Source organism: Calonectris borealis, chromosome 23 (assembly GCF_964195595.1).
Source record: "Calonectris borealis chromosome 23, bCalBor7.hap1.2, whole genome shotgun sequence".
NCBI classification, from domain to species: domain Eukaryota; kingdom Metazoa; phylum Chordata; class Aves; order Procellariiformes; family Procellariidae; genus Calonectris; species Calonectris borealis.
The window spans coordinates 2,220,683-2,241,601 of NC_134334.1; the positions used below are offsets into that span (position 1 = coordinate 2,220,683).

General features: G+C 39.1%; 1 protein-coding gene across 2 annotated transcripts in view; it reads left to right on the plus strand.

Annotated features, from left to right (window-relative positions):
• The window catches only part of MORN1 (MORN repeat containing 1), a 154,198-nt gene that overhangs the window by 87,305 nt on the left and 45,974 nt on the right, over positions 1–20,919 (plus strand). Inside the window, exon 10 of one of the 2 annotated variants that reach the window (XM_075172243.1) lies at positions 11,457–11,883. The exons of the other annotated variant lie outside the window; for it this stretch is intronic. Coding sequence (XP_075028344.1) covers positions 11,457–11,626 — 170 coding nt within the window. The 3' untranslated portion in view covers positions 11,627–11,883. Of the gene's footprint in view, positions 1–11,456; positions 11,884–20,919 lie in introns of those variants that run through there. 2 annotated transcript variants of the gene reach the window in all.

The window sequence follows — 20,919 nt, forward strand, 5'->3', positions numbered from 1 at the left end:
GTACATACATGCAGCATGTACATACTGTATACTGTAGTCAGTACGGTATGTAATAGCAGTAGTGTTTTTCTGTAGCTTTTTTGAGCTCAAGCATCTCAAAGTAGTAAGCATTATGTTGCACAAGTCTCTCTCCCACCACAGTAAATCCTTTCCCCATTTGACAGATGGGGAAATTTTGTTGAACAAAGATAAAATGGTTTTCATGTTCTACAGCACCTGGGTAGCAGACATGACAGAAGAATACTGGTTCCCTGTGCTTTACTACTACACTCTATGCTCTATACTCTGCCCTCTGCTAAGCAATAGAACCTCCTATGATTTCTGAGGCAAAACTATTTTCTAGTAAACTTTCTCAGCTTAAACTGGTAAAAAAAAAAAAATAAGGCTGCTGCAAAAGAATAGGTGGTTATAACAATAAGTTAAGCTGTGGGGCTCATGGTGGAAAGATCATCAAATCTTTCTTTCCTGTAATGGCATGTTCTTACACTTCAGCAATAGGATATTTGAGAAACGGTGTAAAGCAAAAAACTCCAGCTGCTCTCTCCTAAACAGAGGAATGCTCCAGAAATACAGCAAGTGGATGGTCCAGATTCTGTCACTTGCGATACTGATGTTTTCAAGCAAGCAGGCTATGGCTAGCACCTACTGTGGTGACTCATATATTGCTAGGTATATAAAGACACCACAAATGGCAGGCAGCAGTCTCTAGACCTTGGGGGTTCAGGGAGGAATGGTAGGAGCAGCATAAGCTGTCATTTGGCTGGGAGTGGGAACAATTGCATTTTCTGAAAGCTGGTCTTAGATTTATAGGGAGGGAGTTCCTGTTGGGAATGAATGCCATTTGCATGCTACTTTACCCTGGCCATCAACAGCCCATGGTTATTTGAAGTCTATAAATAAAATAGGACAAAAGCAGTTACCTGCATGGAGTCTGTAAGTGCTTTTAGGAAGGAGAGTAATTTGTCCTCTAGACAGACCTAACATCAGTATTTATCACCCCACCCTATTCCCAAAGCCCTTGAGTCAAATCATCCTCAGATTCCCTGCCATAGTCCCAAGAGAGTTCTTGAAATCAGGGGTTTTAGATTTAGAGAGACTGAGATTACACCAGGGCCAGACCTAGCTGTTCTTTTGAACCCAATTTTGAACTGCTTCCAGCAGTTTGTTGTCTCCCTTCCTGGGCCTACAATAAGGGATATCAACTCCTATGGCCCAAGTAGCTTATTAGTTCAGCGGCAGAACTTGAAGATCAGGTGTAGAATAGGTGTCCATCAAAAAGCACAAGCCCTTTTACAGATACAGTTCTACATGTACACACACATGCACACATTTCAAAATACTTGTCTCTACATAAAACTACAGGCAGCCATAATGCTAATTTTGCCCAAATAAAAACAAGTATATATCTGTAAATGAACATACACCAACACACACAGCACTGCATAAACACATACCTGATTCCAGGCTTACAGTCCACATCCTCCTTTGCTTTCTGCAAAGCCACCTCCAGCACACAAATAACCAAATCTCAAGCTGACACTCAAACGTGTGTGTTCTTGTCAACAAAAATACTTCCACAAATAAACTATATGAGCACATTCACATACTGCAATAAAAATGCTTTTCAGCATATTTACACATAGAAAATCTTACTGCTTGCAGGAACAAAAAACCACACAAGCAGCGCATACATACACACACATACACAAAAGACAGGAATCACTCAGCAGCTATAGTGTTTATGCTGGCAGGAGAATGTCAGTCACTGAGCAGCCTGCCTCCAAACAGATGTTTGATTGTTTTTGGGTTGCGGTTTAATTGTTGGATAGTGTTCCAGCACTCAGAGGGGATCGAAAATACTCCAGGTCTGCAGCTGCAGCAAATGCCAGCCTTAAAACAAGGCGGATTCTGAAATCATTGCTCGGGGGGAAACTGCTTGCACAGGAAACCTTAGCCAAGCTCTGCATTAATACTACTTTGAAGTCAGAAAATTAATCTCTGCCATTTAAAAAAGTTCTGTTTTTTCAGGGTCTTTTGTAAGTTTATCTAAGACAAGCCAATTCCTTCTGGGCAACTGTGACAGTTTATTGACTTGCCCAGGCTTAGAGACTTTATTGGGTCTCTCTTCATTTTCCAGAAAATCTTTCCTGGATTCTGCCCTGCATTTCAAGGCTCCTGGTGGAAGTGAGAAGCAACTTATTAGTCAGTCTCTTAGTTGCTAGTCAGTTTTTATTTCATTAAAAGACTTACTCACAATAATTGACCTGTGTCAAGAAGAATGAGTATTGCAAGACTGCATCTCTACTTCTCCGGCCACGTAAAGTAGCAGGTTGCATTATCTGGATGTGCCACTGGAAATAGGTGGTGAGACTTCAAGATTGGTGGTAGGTGAAGGAGTGTATGGGACACATGCTCCACATGTAGCTTAGATTTGTGGGAATAAATAACCAGAAGGGAGCATGTAGGGCTAGAAATGAGAGACATTGAGAAACTCAATGAGGGGTAAGGAGATATTCAAAGGATCCCCCAAAGAAAACTTTACTGGGGATAATGAAAATAAAAATCAAAAGTATGCATTTGACCAACCATTTTGGATTCATTTAAAAGGATATTTGCATCACTGGCTCTCTGGACTCATAATATTCCTTGGGAACAGTTTCTTTGAAGTAGTCAGGACAGTGTTGGGCCTGTGATGAGGATTCTGGCATCCTTAAGAAGATCCTACGATTTGCCTGCTGCAAGAAAAGCAGATGGGATCTGTATCCAGTAAGTGCTATGTCTTGTGAGTAGCTTGGGATTCGGAATGTTGTATAAGACCTCTGCTATCTACAGTGCAAATGTAGAGCAGGTAACTGTGGGTTCCTTTGGCATGAAAGACACTAAATACTTGCAAGTTCTTGTGACTGTTGTAAATATGCATGAACCCTCTATGTGGTCTTTTAATAATATAAACATTGTAGAATTAAATATTTTTTCTCTATTTTGAAATTAAGAGGGATATTTCTTGCAAGATTACAGAGGAAAAGTATGGGCTCAAGCCCAGAAACCAGCTTTCCTAGTTTCATCCGGCATTAAACAGTACATACAGAGGACAGATAGTAAATTATTCCTTTGGTTCTCTAAACCAATCCTAGAATATGTGTAGAAAAAAATATCCTGAAAAGATAGCCAAGAAAAGAGCAAAGAACTTCTGTGCAGGGTCTGTCTCATTCCCAAAAATCCACACGGATTCTGTTAGTGTCCGATGCAGTGCTACCTTGACAACTCCAAACTCAAAAGCTGTAGATTTAATAGGTGTCAGGAGCAAGGACTGGAGCAACAAACTAATTTAATGGCCCATCAGAGCAAAATATGACATCATGGAAGTTGCTTGGTCAGCCCTAGGTTAGGTAAGCCTCAGCACAGCTGTCTCAACTAGATTCTCCATTGCAGACTTCCTCAGCTCTGAATTTTGGGCCCTATATGGTTTTCTTCACTGACATTTTTCCATTTCCATTCCCTTCCTTCCCTTGGAAAAAAAGAACGACTATAATTCCAATATTTGTTCCAGTTTCTGTGAACTACCACTCCTGCTGAATTGACCTGTCCAGATGGTGTTTCTTTCAGCTCACACATACTAGTCAGGAAAGTAAAGAATTTGAAGCTTAAATCCATTAAAAATCTATATTGTACAATTTGGGGGAGAGATGAAAGCAGCGGTGGGCCTGCCTCAGAGCCGTGTTATTTTCCTGCTGGATTTCTACTATAGCTTGTTGTATCTTCCTGTAGTCTGATACTAGATTATAATTTTTTAATCTTTTCTGAGGCAAAAACAATTTTGTCATACGTGTGCACACTGTCACACACAGTGATATATTCACTTCCAGAGTCCATTAGAATACAAAATAAATATATTTTATCTCTTTCCACTTCATCCAACATTCTTTCCAGGCCTCGTGACTCTCCCAAATCTTATTCTTGACCTCTGTGTTAAGTCCGTGTTCTCCTTCTTTTCCCACAGCTTTTCAACTAGGTTACTAAGTGTCTTCTTACTAGCATCCATTTGCTACCTAACATCAGTTTCAAGATTTTCAGCAGAATGCTGAAGGCTCCTTGCTTGTTTCTTTCTCCTCAAACTGTTCTCCATGTTGTGTTAATTCTTCTCTGCCTTTCTGAAACCCTTCCGGAAGTACTCTAGCATACTATTTAAAAGAGCCTCCTAAACCTTACTCCTCTAACAGTCACAATCTATGTAAATCTTCTAGTTTTACAAACTAGGATTAATCCTGTACAAACTGTATTAATCCATAAAAAATATTTCACAGATTTAGTTTGTATGTGATGAGCTACCCTGGAATCACTCCAGTTTATACGGCAGGGTTCTTGGAGCAGAGACTACATTTTCTTCTCTTCACTGTGTTGTGTTGAACAGAACCCCAAATACAGTATTGACTTGAATAAAAATAAAGTTTTGATTTAGGTAATGTTGGATGGGGTTTGATCCAAGCCGAGTTCTACTCCTATTATGCAAATACTGCCAACTTGATCAACACTGGAAGTTGCTCCAGTCTAAAAACAAGAGTCTTCCAGTTTGTACTACATGAAAAGGTACTCAAGCAAAAAACTCTCATACACCCCAGTTTTCTGTGGTGAAATTCCAAGCACACGTATATGTACTGATAACAGTGGGTTACACTTACTTCAGACCATGACTAAGCTTTTTAATAAGAACAATTATCTGTGTAGGTAGATGCAACTTCCAAAGAAAGATCTAAAGTAACAAAGGTGTTAAACCAAACACAATAAAGCAGTCAAGTTATCTTAGCAGTCTTACTGGAAAACTTATGTAATGCAGAGATGGAAAGGCAGAGGAAAGATCATCGGTAACCAGGTAGAGCTAGTTATCTGTATGCGACAGCAGATACTTGGGAGCTTCATCAAAAATCAAAGAGCTTTTCTGAATCAAAAAGCTTCCCTATTCTGCAGAAAAGCCCGAAACTACAATCCAGGAAGCCAGTTCTCAATTATTTTTAAATTTACCCTTAACAGTTTAATGGTGCCAAAACCCAGCAACAGATAAAACTCAAAATGGAAAATTCCTGGCATAAGAAGAATAATTTATTATCTACTTAGTACATTTTCTGAGAGGAGATTTCAGAACGAAAACGGGCAGTGGAGGAAAGGCTAATCCTGTTGCATTGCCCCTCCTTGTGGGAAGAATGGAATGATTCACTGATCTAGGACTCCAGCAGAACAGAAGTCAAGTGGGTCTCAGCCCTGTTTCCAGTATATTTTGTAATCACCTGGAAAAATGTTATCACTTCCTCTGTAGCTTTGCAGTCAGGCAGTGTCCAAATACTGCATAATAAAAGCCAAATATCTGGATAGATAGCTGGGTAGATTAAGGTTGAATGGTCCACTAAGGTCGAGCTTGCCTTCTTCTCCTGTTCTTCCAGATGGAACTAGGTGGAAGGAGCCTGCTAATGCTCAGGCTGATCTGTGTTCAGAAGCTTCCTAAGGTTTTCAATCTGTCACTTGTAGCAAACTTGTAAAGCCTGTCTAATTAGGAAAAAAGCTGAAGGAGTTAGTGCAGTTTACCTAATTTAGTTCTATTCCACCTCTTGAACTGAGCTAAAGCTGCTAAACCATGATCCTAATGTTGTTCAAGTGTTGGCTTTTGTTTAGTTAAACAAGTTCAATTGAGCTATAATTCTTGGAAAAAACACCTTTTTCCTAGTCTAGACAAAACCTAAGGGCTTTAAAAACCAAGCACAAAAGGACCAAGTTAAGACAGGACCAAGTTAAGGCAGGACAGCGATGATTCAGGCATATCTACTATTCTTCCAACTGCTTTTCTTAGAGCATGCCTTAAGAATAATAATGAAAAAAGTCAAACAACATATGTGAGAATTCTGCTCTTTGCCTTTTCATGTGGCTGATTGTTTTGTTAAGCCAATCTTTGAAAGAAAAGGAAAAATAGGAACCGCATTCTTCCGTGCACAAACTCTCTACAGGTAGTTTTCCAGGAGCATATATGGTTTTTAAACAATTACTTCTAATCCTAGACTTGCTTTATGCGCTGAGAAGCCATTTCAAACATGATTCCCCACATAAGCAGGATGTTTCTCCCCCTCCCACTTTCTCCCTCCCTCCCTCCCCTCTGCTACCTAGTTCAGCCGTGCAGCACTGTTCTCTCAAAGTTTTCTTGAGGGAGTATCCTGCATCGTCTTGCCAAGCGATGCTCTGCTGTGGTAACATGATGGAGCAGTAATGTGATCTGCCGTTCATGCCAAAGTCTCATCCAGAAGGGAGGTGGTGTGCATGTGCTGGCTGCAAGAGAGTTCAGGGAGGGGAAGAGCTGAATAATTTATGCCTTTTGCTTTACAGCCCGATCCAAGGCCCTTTTAATTCTTTCCTGTTTGTTTTTCTCCCTCCTGTGGCAGCATTTAGTCATCTCCTCACAGTGTGTTAGGGAAGGGAAGGGAAAGGAGGGGAAGGGAAGGGAAAGGAAGGGAAGGGAAGACGGGAAGGGAAGGGAAAGGAAGACGGGAAGGGAAGGGAAGGGAAGGGAAGGGAAGGGAAGGGAAGGGAAGGGAAGACGGGAAGGGAAGGGAAGGGAAGGGAAGGGAATTGGAGTGTTTTCCAGGAAGACATGCCATTCTTCCCAAAGTGCGTTATATAAATTACAGCTTAAGCAGATCAAACCTCTGGGCTACTGAGAATGCTGCTTACAACAAATGTTGCTATAAGGGAAGGGATAAAAAAATTGGAGAATTGGATCTAAACTATAAAGAAAGGGGTAGGCATGAAGTAAACTTGGAACAGACTAGCAATTAATCCAAGCATTCATCCTGTCTTTAAAAAAATCACAACCACCCAGGAACGGGTGCTATGTGCGGTTGTTACTGGTAGTGACTTCTGCCAATAATATTAGGTCATACTCCTACTGTAATGTAGGGTCTGATCCTGCTTCTACTGATATAAAGATTCCCCTTGCTATTTTAGTGTCCATGAGCTGAGGACTTTATCTGAACCTAATAAAAAAATAGGTGCAGATTGTGGTGGGATTCAGTTTCCAATCATTTTTCTCCAACTCTTCTTATGCCATCCATGCCAGAACACCTAGCACCCATGATGGTTCAGACTCGTTTTAAAGCCATGTAAGTAAAACACAGTCTTCAGGGGAGACTAGTAAAACATTTTTTAAAAATAAACAAGAAATGTTCTCACTGATCTAAGATATAATTAACTGTGTTTGCATTGATACAAACATTCTGTCAGATTTAGATGAATATAAATGGTTGTTCAAAAATAAAGGAAAGGATTCTTTTTTTTAAAGAGCATAGTCTGTTCTAATGGGATCTAATAACTCTTAATAGTCCTCCATAAAAGTAATAGTGTACTTAAATCTCCACTTGGCAATAATCCGGGGCAGAAAAAAGTGCATTTTAAAAATGGGAACAGCTCAAGGCTGCATGTTCCCAGCCAGCAACGACAAGCTGAAACAATACAAGGAATCCAGATAATGAAGCACATATGTCTTTCCAGTACCATGCGAGTCAACAGCTTCCTCATTTACGCAATCAAAAGGGGAAAAACAGTCCCCCATTAATCCCAGCACCTGAGGTGAAGGGGTGAGGACTGCAAAACTAAATAAGACCTCATATCAGTGTTGACTAAGATTTAAGAAGTGAACTCACTTTGTGCTTTGATTTCTTTTCTCTTTTTCCTTCCCATCTCTTTCTTCCGAGTATATACATTTTCAAACCTAGGGACTCTGGGAAAGCAGATTAAAGCCAGCCCTGGAGGTTTGTATAAACTAAATGAGGCACATGGCAAGATGCCTGCCATGAAACATAGGGCCCGATTCATAAAATAGTTCAAAAGCATATACATAAAGTTTAAAATGGGGGGATCTCTTGGCCATAGCTTGTAGCAGAGTTTCTCAATAGAGCACAGGCTGCTGTGCCACTGAAAGAAGCCCTTGAGGCCTCTATTTGCAAGGCAAATGTCACATTTTACACAGCTGGAAACTGAGGCCTAAGTGACAGTGTACTATATTAAGGAATCGGTAGAAAATAAGGAACCTGTATCAGTGGTTCTTTCAGTACTTTGAAGTGACTCCCTCAAGGTCATCTGTATTGATAGTGCCAACCACAGGGCTCAGACCTCTTGGCTTACAGCGTCCAGCTATAGCCGTTGGAGTGTGATATATTGCACCGTATAAAGGTTTGATCTTTGCCTTCTGTTACAAATGGCTATAAGACTGCATTTTCATTTGCTAGCTGTCTGCCACACTACACAATACTTTTTTTAACCCTGGATATAGAGCAGAGGGATAAAAGCAAAAAAATTGAGAAAAAAATGGTGGTGCTTTTCAGGATGTACTTGAATGAAAACCATCCCATTTTTCATTTTGAGTTTTAAAGTCATCTTTCATTTGTAATCAACTCAAAACACTCCCGAATCTACTAGTCTAAAACAAAAGAGTGGCAACTTGTGGTCATATATTTAGGAAAATGAATTCCATTTGAATTCAGAGTGATTTTTTTTCATAATGGGAGTAAGAAATCCCCCCAGACTGACTAACAGCAGATCCCATTAACTGCGAAGGCCGAAGGGGAAATTGACAAGTGAATGATTTGGCCATGAAATGAGGTGAACTAATTTGCAGAGGAATGAGTATTTCTGAGCATCTGGTGGCTGGCCTGCCTATGATAGCATGGATAAACTGCACGCAAAACCGAGCATTTGGCTTGCTTGATAGTAGACAGCAATGGCCCCAGAACTCTCTAGTGATTTGGAGCTTACAGAAATTCTCTGCATTACCAAAGAATTTCTTTTTTTTTGACTAAGCTCTTCTTTCCTACCCAAATGCGTTCATAGCTCTGTTCAAAGTAGCAGTGAAGAAAGACTATTTAGGCACACAGTCACAGATGTTTCCCCTGTTTGTGTGATCTACGTGAAGCAGATATTATTCCATGCCATGTTATCTCAGAGATTAATGATGGGCAAGTTTCAAAAGGTTTGAAATTTGCAAATAATTGATTTGGAGGAACTCCCACAACAGTGAAGCTTCTTTGGATCTTATCAAAACTCTCTGTACATAGTGGATCTGTACTAACAGCCAACAATGACTGAAACAGCAAAGGGAGCCCTCAACCCTCTGCCAGAGCAGAAGGGATACAAGTTAGTCAAGCACATAAAGAAAAGGAAATCACTTCTATGACTTCTATGGAGGGAAACTGTTTCAGAGGATTATGTTCTCTAGGAACATGTGCTCATTTTCCAGAATCAATTTGGTTCTGGTTTACTGCAATGGCAATTTAATCTTTTAAACATTGTCATTTTATTACCTGAAGTAGACTTGGATGACTACTGGATTTTTCAGGTGAGTGACCCTACCAAAAAGTCAGGAAAAATCTCTCTTTTCTGTTGAGAAGATACAAGGAAATTCAGTGGAAATTTTGATGCTTTTGGTATTAAAAATCCTTCTATGGAAAACTCACATTGTTTTTTTAACCAGTCATTTTAAAGTATGTACAATACACCTGCTGAAGACCCTTCCCTACTATCGGGGAATAAAACATATTTGAAAGTAATAAAACCATATGGAAAGTGAAGTTTACATAGTGAGAAGTACATAAAAAAGTGAATTGTGCATGATGCTTGCATATTTTTTAATCAGTAAGTGCTTTACATCATCAACAGGGAAGATGCTCTTAGTTTGTTTCTGTGTCAGGCTCTAGCCTCTCAGAGAAAACGAGTGCATTCAGCTCCCTCTCTTCTTGCATGTTGACAGATCTTGCTATTGAAGCCTTCCAGAAGGGACCTTCTCTCCAGAAGGGGGAAATTATTTCTCTCTATTCTGTGAAAATATCTGAAGGCCCTCCCCACTGCTGATCCCTTTTCCCACAGCTACAGGAGGTCCTTTCGGTGTTCTCTGAGAACAGTCAGGGAGCGCATACCTCAGTTTCCATGTAGCTGTACAACAGCTGAGTTGATGACGCTCACCAAAAGAGTTGTTACGTGATGACTCAAGGACAAGGTGAAAGAGAATTAGGGATAATGTTGCTGAGTGGCTCAGTTTCTGTGGCCATTACACAAGAGTTGGGGTTTGTAAGAATGAAGCCACAACAACATTGAGATTGTTAGTTGTGAACAGACTGATGGGAACGTTTCTTTCCAATTCTTTGCAACTCTCCATACCCTAACCTATTATTTAGGGTACGTGATAAATTCCACTACGAAGACAAGCGCAATTTCTCAAATAACACCTGGTTATTCACCCTTCGGGCTCATGGGGATTATTCCTTGTAGAACTTCAAAGTAGATGTGTGGTCTTGAGCAGGGGGGTAGAATTGTAACAGCAGAAGCTCTCCCAGAGGAGTCTTTTAGAGATGTCCCTTGAATTAACAAGGATGAGGACACAGAGCCTGCTAATTAGTTCTTCCTACATATTTTTGTTTTTGGAATGTTCTTCCTACATATTTTTGTTTTTGGAAAAGCAATGGAGTAGAATTATGAAATGTGTGGTCTTGTTTGCTAGAATCAGCTGCCTTCTTTCTGAAAGCATTTTATGAGAGAAGGGTTGAAGAACATGAGAAATAACAGGCTTTACTCTGGGAGTGTTAATTGCCATTTCTCATTTGTTGCTATTCTCCTGCTAAATCAGCTTGCATACATAAAATCATAAAATCCACAATTTTAAAAGTTGTTGCCATTAACTTTTTGTTTTGTGGAGGTAGCTAAATGGCAAAAGATAGAATTCTGAGATAGCTGTTAAAAGAGAGAAGCAAGGTCTTTAAGGAGAACTATCTTTTACAGATCAAGTATTACAATCGGAAGCAGCAGCCAAGTGATTTGGTACAAAAGGATAGAGAACAGATTTGGTATTTGTGTAAAATGGAAAAAAGGAGAGCCAGAGCAACTTCTCAAAGTGATGTAAAGCTGGAATAAACCTTTTGAGGCCAAGGAAGGTACAGCAAAATGGAGAAGATGAGAATGAAGACCATAGGATGTTTTATCTCAGCCAGTTTCATTCACTATTACGTACTTTTATCTCTTCTTTCCATTAAAACAGACTGTTTTCTTTGTCTTCCATTATTATAGAGGACACATTGCTTGCTCAAACCTTTTTTTTTTGCCTCCAATCTCCATTGCTCTCCTGCTGTGTAATCTGTACAATACTGGGTTGTGCTGCTGAAGAGCATTGTTGTTGGAGTGCTCTAAGGTATTTTTCCCATTCTCATTCTCAGTTGCATTGTAAACTGCACTCTGGAACCATAACAGAGAGAATTGCCGATTGCATGATTGCTTTCTCCTTTCGGCAGTGAAACTATGTGACACTCAGTCTTATCTCAACCAAATCTTGTCTGCAACATCGGCATCTACCAGCCCCCATGCAAATCCTTTTTTTCTTACAGCTAGGAATCAGATTCTCCAGTTCATTGACCCATTCATCCATCTCTTTGCAGGCAACCAGTTGGATGAAAAAGTGGATCTTTCACTGTCAGTAAACTTGATTAGCAGTGGACCAACAGGAAGAATGAGTTACATAATTGAAAATGCATTTCCAAAGACTAAATGTATTAGGAAGATGAGTTTGTTTTTCTCAGCTGCTGTCATGGAGGAAAGCACTGTGTAGGAGGACAGGCAATGTCTTTGAAAAGTGTTCAGCCTATTTACAGCCCCTGTCAAAGTCAGATTACTGATTTTATCTCAAAATGATACACAATTAATAATTTTTCATTATCCTTGTAGTTCGGTTAGAAATAATAACCATATCAAGCTCTGGGTTTGCATATCCTGGGGCCTTAGAAGGGAATAGTTGCATCTCAGTGCCATGAGAGCTTTAGTAAAGCTTCATGGATTTAATCGAATGTTATATTATAATTTTACAGTGCATTTAAACGACTAAGTTTCACAAAAATTCAGACCTCTATTCCCACTAATTCAAAAATGAAGAACTTTTTTAATGGCATATCTTTTGTAGTCCTATTTTTTAGTCAATGTAGATGCAAAATGCCACTTCTAATATGAATTCACATTTTTATTAATCATTAATTAATTATTATTAATTTCTTATTTCCCTTTTGTGCAATTGAAAATGATGAAACAAAGTGTATGGCAAAATACTGTGCAACCACATATTTGTGCCAGCCCAACAAAGCAGATCTGCTGCTTTCGCACAGCTTTAGTCTATAGTCAAAGCCCAGGGAGAGATACGTACAGTGAAGTGTGGCATGCTGTGTCAGGCAGCCTCTCCCACAGGGACGCTCTGTCTCATCTGAAGAAGTTTCTGAATGTGTTTAAGAATCACCAGCCTAAGAACCCTACCACACAATTTTTACATAAGCTGCAGCAGAAATAACAACCGCCTAAAACCCCACTGTATCTCCAATAATGGCTTGAGTCCTGCGAGATCAGTGGTCCTGGACTCCCACAGAGTCTGCTCAGACACTCCTCTTGATGGCCTCACTCCTTGTGCTCTTGGCAGCAGCACTCTTCAGGAAGTTGTAACAAACGAGAGACATAACATAGACCTTGCAAAGAGAACTGTTTACATTCCTGTAAGGAAAGCTGCAGCAAAAACTGTCAGGACCACTGAATAAGATACTACATAGCTCCTACATTTAAATTTTTGCCTGTCCATTTCTTGCGGAGTCATGTGCTGCTGTTGTGATGCTCAGGTAGTCTCCGTTCAAGCATCCCAAGTGATGCCTTTTCACTGTTAAAGTCTGGGTACGTTCCAGACTTCTCAAGTTTTATGGGACTCAAGTCAGACTTCAGAGTTTGGATTGGTATCTTCTAGAAGTGGAGCCATCTAAACCAGGGAGAAAATTCCTGAGACAAAAGCTAATTGAGGCTATGTCTGACTGTCATTATGTGATTTTACACACTGTACTTTTCATATATAGGAGAAGGTACATGGCATCAGCTGTATGCATCTCAAAGGTCTGATGGGGCTGTATCTTAGAAAAGAGTGTGGGTTGTTATGTTTGTTATTTTATATCAAAGATTCTATTTGACATGGGAAAGAGCACACACTGCAGAGAATTGTTGGATTTCTGCTTGCCATTCAGTATACCAAATATAACTGGTTGTTCAGTTTCAGAATTTTGTAGGGCCTATGATTGCTTCAGAATCATCCATGAAATATAATATTAGGAGTAGTTGTGTTTTCAAGAGATTTCTGGGCTCCGAAGTACAGTATAGAGAGCTTTGAAAGAACTCTCATCCCACAAGTATTTTACTTACACTTCTCGAGTACCTTGCAGAAGGTCTTGTGGGCCATAGTTATACATGTTGCTTGGGAAAAAAGTGGGGAGTTCTATATTGTCAGCATGGTTAAATGTCCCTGTTCTCAGTGTAAAGTGGCTGGTGAACCACTCTTAATAGTCCCTGGATGACGTGGTTACCAACTGTAGATACATGAGTACAGACTTCACTGGTAGTGATTACAGGCTATGCCGTACCTCTTTGCTGAGAGGTAAACCTCTTATTTACCCATATGCAGGCAAGGACTGTTCTAAAAACCATTCCCAGAGCTGCGAACAGCAGGAATGGTGTGACATGCGTGTGATAACATCCTCGTCTTTCAGCTCCTGAGACTTTCCATAGGTCGTCGTGTGAGAGGGATGTGTACATTCATGCAGCCAGGCTACGGGAGTGACACGTCATAGCTGCATCAACAGGCTACGTCCAGCAAGGACTCTCTGAATGCAATCCCCCACTAGTTAGCACAATGTGAAGTTGTTCCTTCATTCCACCACAGCATCTATCCTGCTCGATAAGCTCTCCTGCCAGCTGCAAGTGCCCATCAGGTTTAAGACAGGCTAAGTATTTGTCTCTGGTGAATGAGGATATAGCAGGAGCGTGGTCACGGCACTATCTTGCAGATGTAGGAAATGCAGGTGACGATAGCAGTGGGATGTGATGTGTGGGCTAAATGAATGTTGTGTAGAGGATGTATAATGTGTTTGTAATGTGTTTCAGTGGGTCTGACCATGTCAGAATGTGCAGTGGAATGCTTTGATCTCATACTGATATAAATGTGATATAGAGGCCAGAACATCGTCTATTGTTTGCCTGTGAAGCTTTGTTAAAATTCCACACAGTCTTCTCAATTTACAGCACCTAAGGATTTCATATTCTGCCCAGAAAGTAGGGTCAGTTGTCCAAGGCTGGAAACAAATGCTTTAGGTCATGGTGCCAGTTGCAGCAAATGAACTGCAGCTTATAAAAGTCAGTGGTTAGAGTAGTAATACCACTAAGCTGAAAGAAAATGGGATGTCTGAAGATCCATTTAATGTCAAACAAAATCAAACAGATTTTTTTACTAATTTTTATTAATCCAGCTCAAATTCAAATGTTATTATCAATATATCTCTTTTTAATCTTGATGCACTTGAGTTTTGTACTTTTTTTTCCCTCCTAGATTTCTTTATTTCCTCTAAATTTCACAAATTGAATGCAGATCTGAGGGCTTCCCATTCTCCATTGTCTCAAAAAGAGGCAGAAGGGTTTTAATACATAAAAACATATTAGAAATTTTTTATAACTAAGATATAACAATTTGTGTGCTCATGGAAGTTCCCCTAAGCAGTCTCTGTGAGAGTTTTACCGTAGACATTAGTTGAAAAGGTTCAAAGTCAAACTCTGAAGACTTGAACCTTCATTTTGTATTAAAATTAATTTAATTTTATATTTTTATTCAAATTATTTCAGTATCTGGAAGTTTAAGCTAAAGAATAATTACTCTGAGGTTCTTTTGAGAATTACAGGTATGGGTTAGATTTGTATAATACCTATCACAAGGAGGGCCGTCCATCAAGGAACGCTGCTTCGGGTATTACAATATAAAGCGTCACTTTCAACTGCTTTGTAATTTCTTTCTTTGCACTGTTAGCTTCTACCTATTTATCCAAGATACAGTGGAGACAGTAAAGAGGTTAAGCTGAAATTGTGAGGAAATTCTGTCCTGGTTGCTGACACCTGTACATCACAGATAATCAGAGTAAAAATTTTAAAGCACTGAAAATTAGTAGCATATAACTTATAGACTGCACCAAGACTGTAACCTTGTTGTACTTCCATAAAGTAATGTCATTTTGATTGCCTATTGAATAAGTCTGATTATTCTTTAAGAGACACTTTGGAATGGAGCCTGAAGGTACAATATAAAATAATTGAATTGAGTGTAAAGTTCCAGCTGGTAACCTTGTCAGTAATTTGAACAAAGATCTTGTATCTGTAATTTAGAGAGCTGTAGATGTGAATGTGAAGTGGGTTCTACCAATACTTACGAAATTTACCCCCTCCTTTTTCCCCCTACCAGTGTAACTTCTGTTCTTACCAACAAGCTCATTTTAATCGAATTAACATACCAGTTGACGGCAGCACACTGGAATTAGAACTGTATGGTTGGCTCAGATTTATTTCATGCTATATCACGGTATGAACTTGAGGAATGATTTCCAGGAGACTAATTATCACATTATACTGAACTGCACCATAACTACAATAAGTAGAGCGACTTTTTTATCTTTTCTAAGCTATTTGTTGCAAATTTTGAGCCCCTTATTGAAACTTTAAAAAAAAGGAATCCTAGAGCTGTAGCCAAATGTTCTTAAAGAAGTGACAAAAAATACCGCCACGGAGGTCCTGGAGGGTAAAATCCAGACCCTCAGTACTTCTGAAAGTGGACTTGAGTGTGTTCATAATTTGAGTTTTATAGCTGCTGTCCCTGGGCCAGAGTCTGTGCTGCTCTGTAATGAAGGTGCAATCATGAAGAATATAGGGCAGTGGATTGACTGTAAGACACTTCAAGTTTGTCTTGCCTGTAAATTTAATTCAGGGGCTCTTCAACAGTTGGTGATACTAGCCCTTCAGACTTGTCCTCACAATACCCTCTCACTTTACAGGTGGTGTATTAAATCTGGACAAATTGGCCTCCAAGGATATAGGCAGGAGTTCAAGAGCTCTTCTATTTATTAGGACAGCCCGTTTATTTCGAAGTGAAGCTAAAGATGAAATCCCCTGGATGCTGACTGTTATCCAGTATTTTCTCACAATTTTATTTTGTGCATAAATGAATGAGAAATTTCTCTTGCAAATCCAATCCCTTTTCAAATTCTAAATTATTAATAACTGCAATAGTTATCTCATGGAGAAAACAAAATACTGAGGAATAGAAATATAATGCTATTTGGGATATGAAAATCATGCACAATTTGTTTTGTGTTGCTTAAAATCTGCATTCAGCTAGAAATAAGTTTATCAATCCTTTTTCAAAATTTAGGATGTACTTTTTTTTATTGCAGAGGCAGCTTCCTTAGTTAGACAAGTCCAAACATGGAAGTCAACTTTTTGCAAGCATCAGGATAAATGGTATGTTACTATGGCATTTTGGATGCCTTCTTATTTACTAAGCTTTTTAGCCCTGTGTTGCTAAGATGCAAGGCTGATGCTCAAAATAATAGGCCATCCTAGTCTTCAGATAATAAGGTCAAAGTACAAAGTCAGTAGGATGTAATTTTCCACAAATGGAATGTGTTCTAATTAGAAAGATTTGATTTTTTAAATACTATTTGAAGTAAATGCTTTCTGATCAAAATAGGAGACTAGTTATTGATAAAACCTAATTCACTACTTTGGTTTAATAACTGGTAAATTTGCCAACTTGAAACATGCTAAAAACACACACGTGTGCATGTCTTTTGTACACTCCTTGGCCACCTGCCATGAGCCATAGCTAGTGACACCAACACCTTGATTTACCGTCTCTGAACAGCTATGTCTCATTTCATGAAATGCTTTAAAGAAATGGTGCCAACCGTTCCATGATGCTGTTATACCTCCCTCCTCTTTTGATAGCTCCCTTCTTATGTCCCAGCTGGTATTCCTTGGAGCTTTGCCTTTGGTAAACTGCCATATATTCTTTGCAAATATGCCACAGCTATTCACTTTTCCTTCTACAAATGACTCGCATTAGCTTCTATTGTTGTTGCATGTCAGTGAGAATATAGTTCCTTCAACTCACTAGCAGCTATTATTTTTCTCTAGCTATTTTCCATTAACATGCATTTCCTCCCAAATGTTATGAAAATATATTTTTTTCGTTTACTTAGAGTTTGTAAAGCTTTTCCCATAGATAAATATCTCCCACAGGACTGACTATAGAGAATGTGAGAGGTTGTTGTTGTTGTTCTTTTCCATCTGCAATGCATTTTCCTCCCTTAAATTTAAGTACATGCCTGCCCTCTTTTTATGGATACAAGTGGGAAGTAACTGTTATAGGAAAAAAAGGAGTGTCTAGTGATAGATACATACGTGTTTGCAGAGAAAACGGAATAGTTTTGGGAATATCTGTGGATAGTGCATTGTGGAGAAAAACCTTTCTGTGTATATGAGCAATGGGAGTGGGTCAAAGTATGTGTGTACCCATCGATTTTGATCTATACTGGCCTGATTCTTATCCCAGTTAACATCTATACCCTGTATACAATCATACGGGTTTCAGTTAATTTACTTTGTGCTTTGCAACGATGCTTCTTTTTTTCTGTCACTGTGGAATTTCAAATATCAGTGGAGATGTACTTTTACATCTCCGGAAAGTCAGAGGTGTCTTTTCATCAGTATGAGAAGACAAGTGTTCTCACAGGATCTTGTTCAGTTTGGCATAGTATCTATACATTTGGATTGTGACGTGAATTATTTAACCCCTTTAAGTGTGCAAAACTGGAAATCTTACAAAACAAAATTGCCTTAGAAGAGTCATAAGGTTTTTTTTATCGAAGTCCATGGATATATCTATAAACTCGTATTTCTCAGAGGATTTAAACTTTTCTCTGTTAGCAAACAGATGCAGGAAGGTATATCCCAGCCATTTCACAGTGTGAAAAATAGGGTAGCTTGGATCTGGGTCTACAGAAGGATAAAGGGTCCTTTTTGCCCAGCTAGTTGGCCTTTCTTTGTGACTGATGATCACTTTACGAGCGTTAACAACTTGAAGAGGTTGAGCAGTAAAAAATGAAGACTAGAGTTGATAGCTCAACAGCTGGGATACAATTTAGTGGAAGATCTGTTCATATTGTCTCCATCTAGCACTATTGAGAATTAGGGATAGTTAAAAAAAAAAGAAATAGTTAGAAGTATTTTTAAAATGTAAGTATTTTTTCCCAACTATGACTTTTTTTATTCTTTAACATTTTTCTTAAGTTACATTTTAATGATGCAGAATTTTGTTGCTTTCTTTTTGTCACTAAACATGACTAAATAAAAGTACCTTTTTTTTTTAGCTTGTCCTTTTTCTTTCTGTTGTGCCCTAGATGACTTTGAAGGAATTTTACTTGAGTATAGATTGCAGTATTTGTCCTGCAGCATTTATGCTGTACTTTTAAAATTGTATTCCAGGTTCTACAAGTTTAGAATTTAGACCATGGTACCAAAACCAGAGTGGGAGATAGCAGATATCAAATAGTACCGTGATATAATACATAGCTTCAGCACTATAATGGGGTAATAACCTGACCCTCCCTTCTGCATAGCAAAGTCCAAAAAGTCTTAGCATTAATCTCTTCTGTAATATAAACAGACACGCTAGGAATTTTTTTCTTTAAGATTTGATTAAGAGTAATCCAGCCCGTTCTACTAAAGATAAAAATTCCTTCTGAGGCAGTTGGAGGGGTGAGTTCCAGACAGTGAAGGACTCAGGATTTCTTTCAAGCTGCAGGAAATAGACGATAACTACATTAAAGCTCAAGATTGTTTTCTGCACTGTGTGCTATCTCAGGTGTGCCAGAAGAGCTCTGATCTTCTGCTGATAACAGAAAACAAACCTCACACAAGAGTGTGTTCTGAGCTAGTGAATCAAGTGAGAGTTTTCAGAGACAGCTTATCTTAAGACTAACAATGGAATATGCCTTTTACCCGCATATGAATAAGCAAGGATATAACGTATGTGCCGTAACTTGGGCATAGTTTGTTGATTTAAAAACACATGCTTTTCACAAGGCTTATGAAAACATTTGCATTTTGGAGGAAAAATAATTTTGTAGAGTGTTTTGCTGGAACCTAGGAGCTCTTAGTTTCAATTTCCATTCTGGCACATACTACCTTTAGTACTGTATCAGTCTGCAGTAGCAATACAGCTTGTCTTTTGTGTTTCATTCAAAGTAGAGGGGAGATATGATGGAAATAGAAGAGTTGCTCTTGAAAGACTTTCACGCACTGAGATAGCAGAAACAGTGTGAAATCAGTATATCAGGTGAGATTTCTGCCATTCAGAGCCCCAAATTTTTTCACATTGCTTCACAGCAAATCATTGCTGGTTGAACACTAGCCCTCAGAAAAAGATGATGTAGCCAAAACTGGCCTTTATAGCATAGCCTTGAATAGAGAGCACATGCAGTGCACATGCGGCATATAAATTCTACTGCAGTTTTGGCTGCATTGATTACTGGTGCTTGTGCTATGAGTCACCTAACTTTATGTTGTCGCAGCAGTATGTATATTTTTAGGATGTGGGAAAAAAAAATAAGAGCAAATATTTTATAGAAATAGCATGATTTCAATTCCTGTCTTTAATATTTGATCATTACATTGGGCAGACAAGAGGCACTGTTATTGCAGCTGAAGAGTAAGGATAAAGTAGACCTACTGGTAATGTAGCAAAAAAGATAGGTTCTCTACTTAGATTAAGCAGGCACAAATTGGAAGGGAGGGAGATGGAACAATTTTTCACATAACCATAATTGTGTGCTAATTATATCACGGAATGAAAGCAATTGCCCAATTATAAGACAATGTTTCACTCTATCACAGGCAGTGCTTTGAAGGTTTATGTACTTTAAATTACTGTGACATTCCCAAGGCTCCTCTGTTTACACATTTGTCTCAACGTCTTTGAGCAACAGCAGTACTATGACTAAAGCCATTAATTAATATATTCCCTGTATCTTTGCAGAAGTTATAGAGTCCTGTTCAGAATGAATTTATGCTGTTTTGTAAAGTAGCTTGATTTTCCTATTACACTGCTAATGACCACTCTGGGGTTGATAACTGAGGGTAGATGAGGTAGGTTTTCTCCTCTACTCTTTTGTCACGAATGAGTAGTTTAGAGGCCGCTTAAAGAATCTCTCAAGCAAATGGATGTGAGGTTTCTCTCCATACTATTGGTCAAAACCAAATTGTCAAACCCCACGTATAAATCAATAGGCTGTCAACATAGATCTTGGCGTGCTGTGAACCAGTTAATAAACAGGCTGCCGCATTCTATAGCAGCTTCAGTTCACAGATAGATTTAAGGTGCAGCCCCAAGTACAGCACACTGCAATATGCCTTGCTGTCAAAGTAGAAACTAGGGAGTGTTGACTTATTCAGCAGTTTCACACAAGGACAGGCTTGACAGGTGGCACCAGAATGTGAGGTCTGTTTCAGATTGTTTCATTAATTTTTTGCAAACTTTAGTGGCTTTTGAAAGGAACCATATTGACAACACTAGAGGCTGCACTCTTTTATTTATCTGTAAAATATAATGGGAAGGGATAGTGCAAGCTTACCTGTTTGCTAATTTTCCTGACTGAAAAGCATTAGCTCTTCTCTGTGATGTTTTGTGGGAGTGAGGATGCAGTTGTCTCATTCATGAGGATATGTGTACAAAGCCGTGTAGGGTAAAATGACCTTTTCCGGCCTGGAAGTGTTTCAGTGAGGTATAATGGGGTATGTGTCTCTACCACTGACTGCCCTGCTAGGGAGCCAGGCAGGGACAATACATTTTTTTCATATGGAACCCTTCCGCACAGAAAAGTGGGCTGAGACTGAAAAAAGTTGTTTCACAACCAGCAGAGAGCACTGCTCCTGATTTTTGGTAACTGATACCAGCAATCCTTGCCCCTCTTTAAAGGGCACAAAGAAACAAACTGAGGCCTGATGATC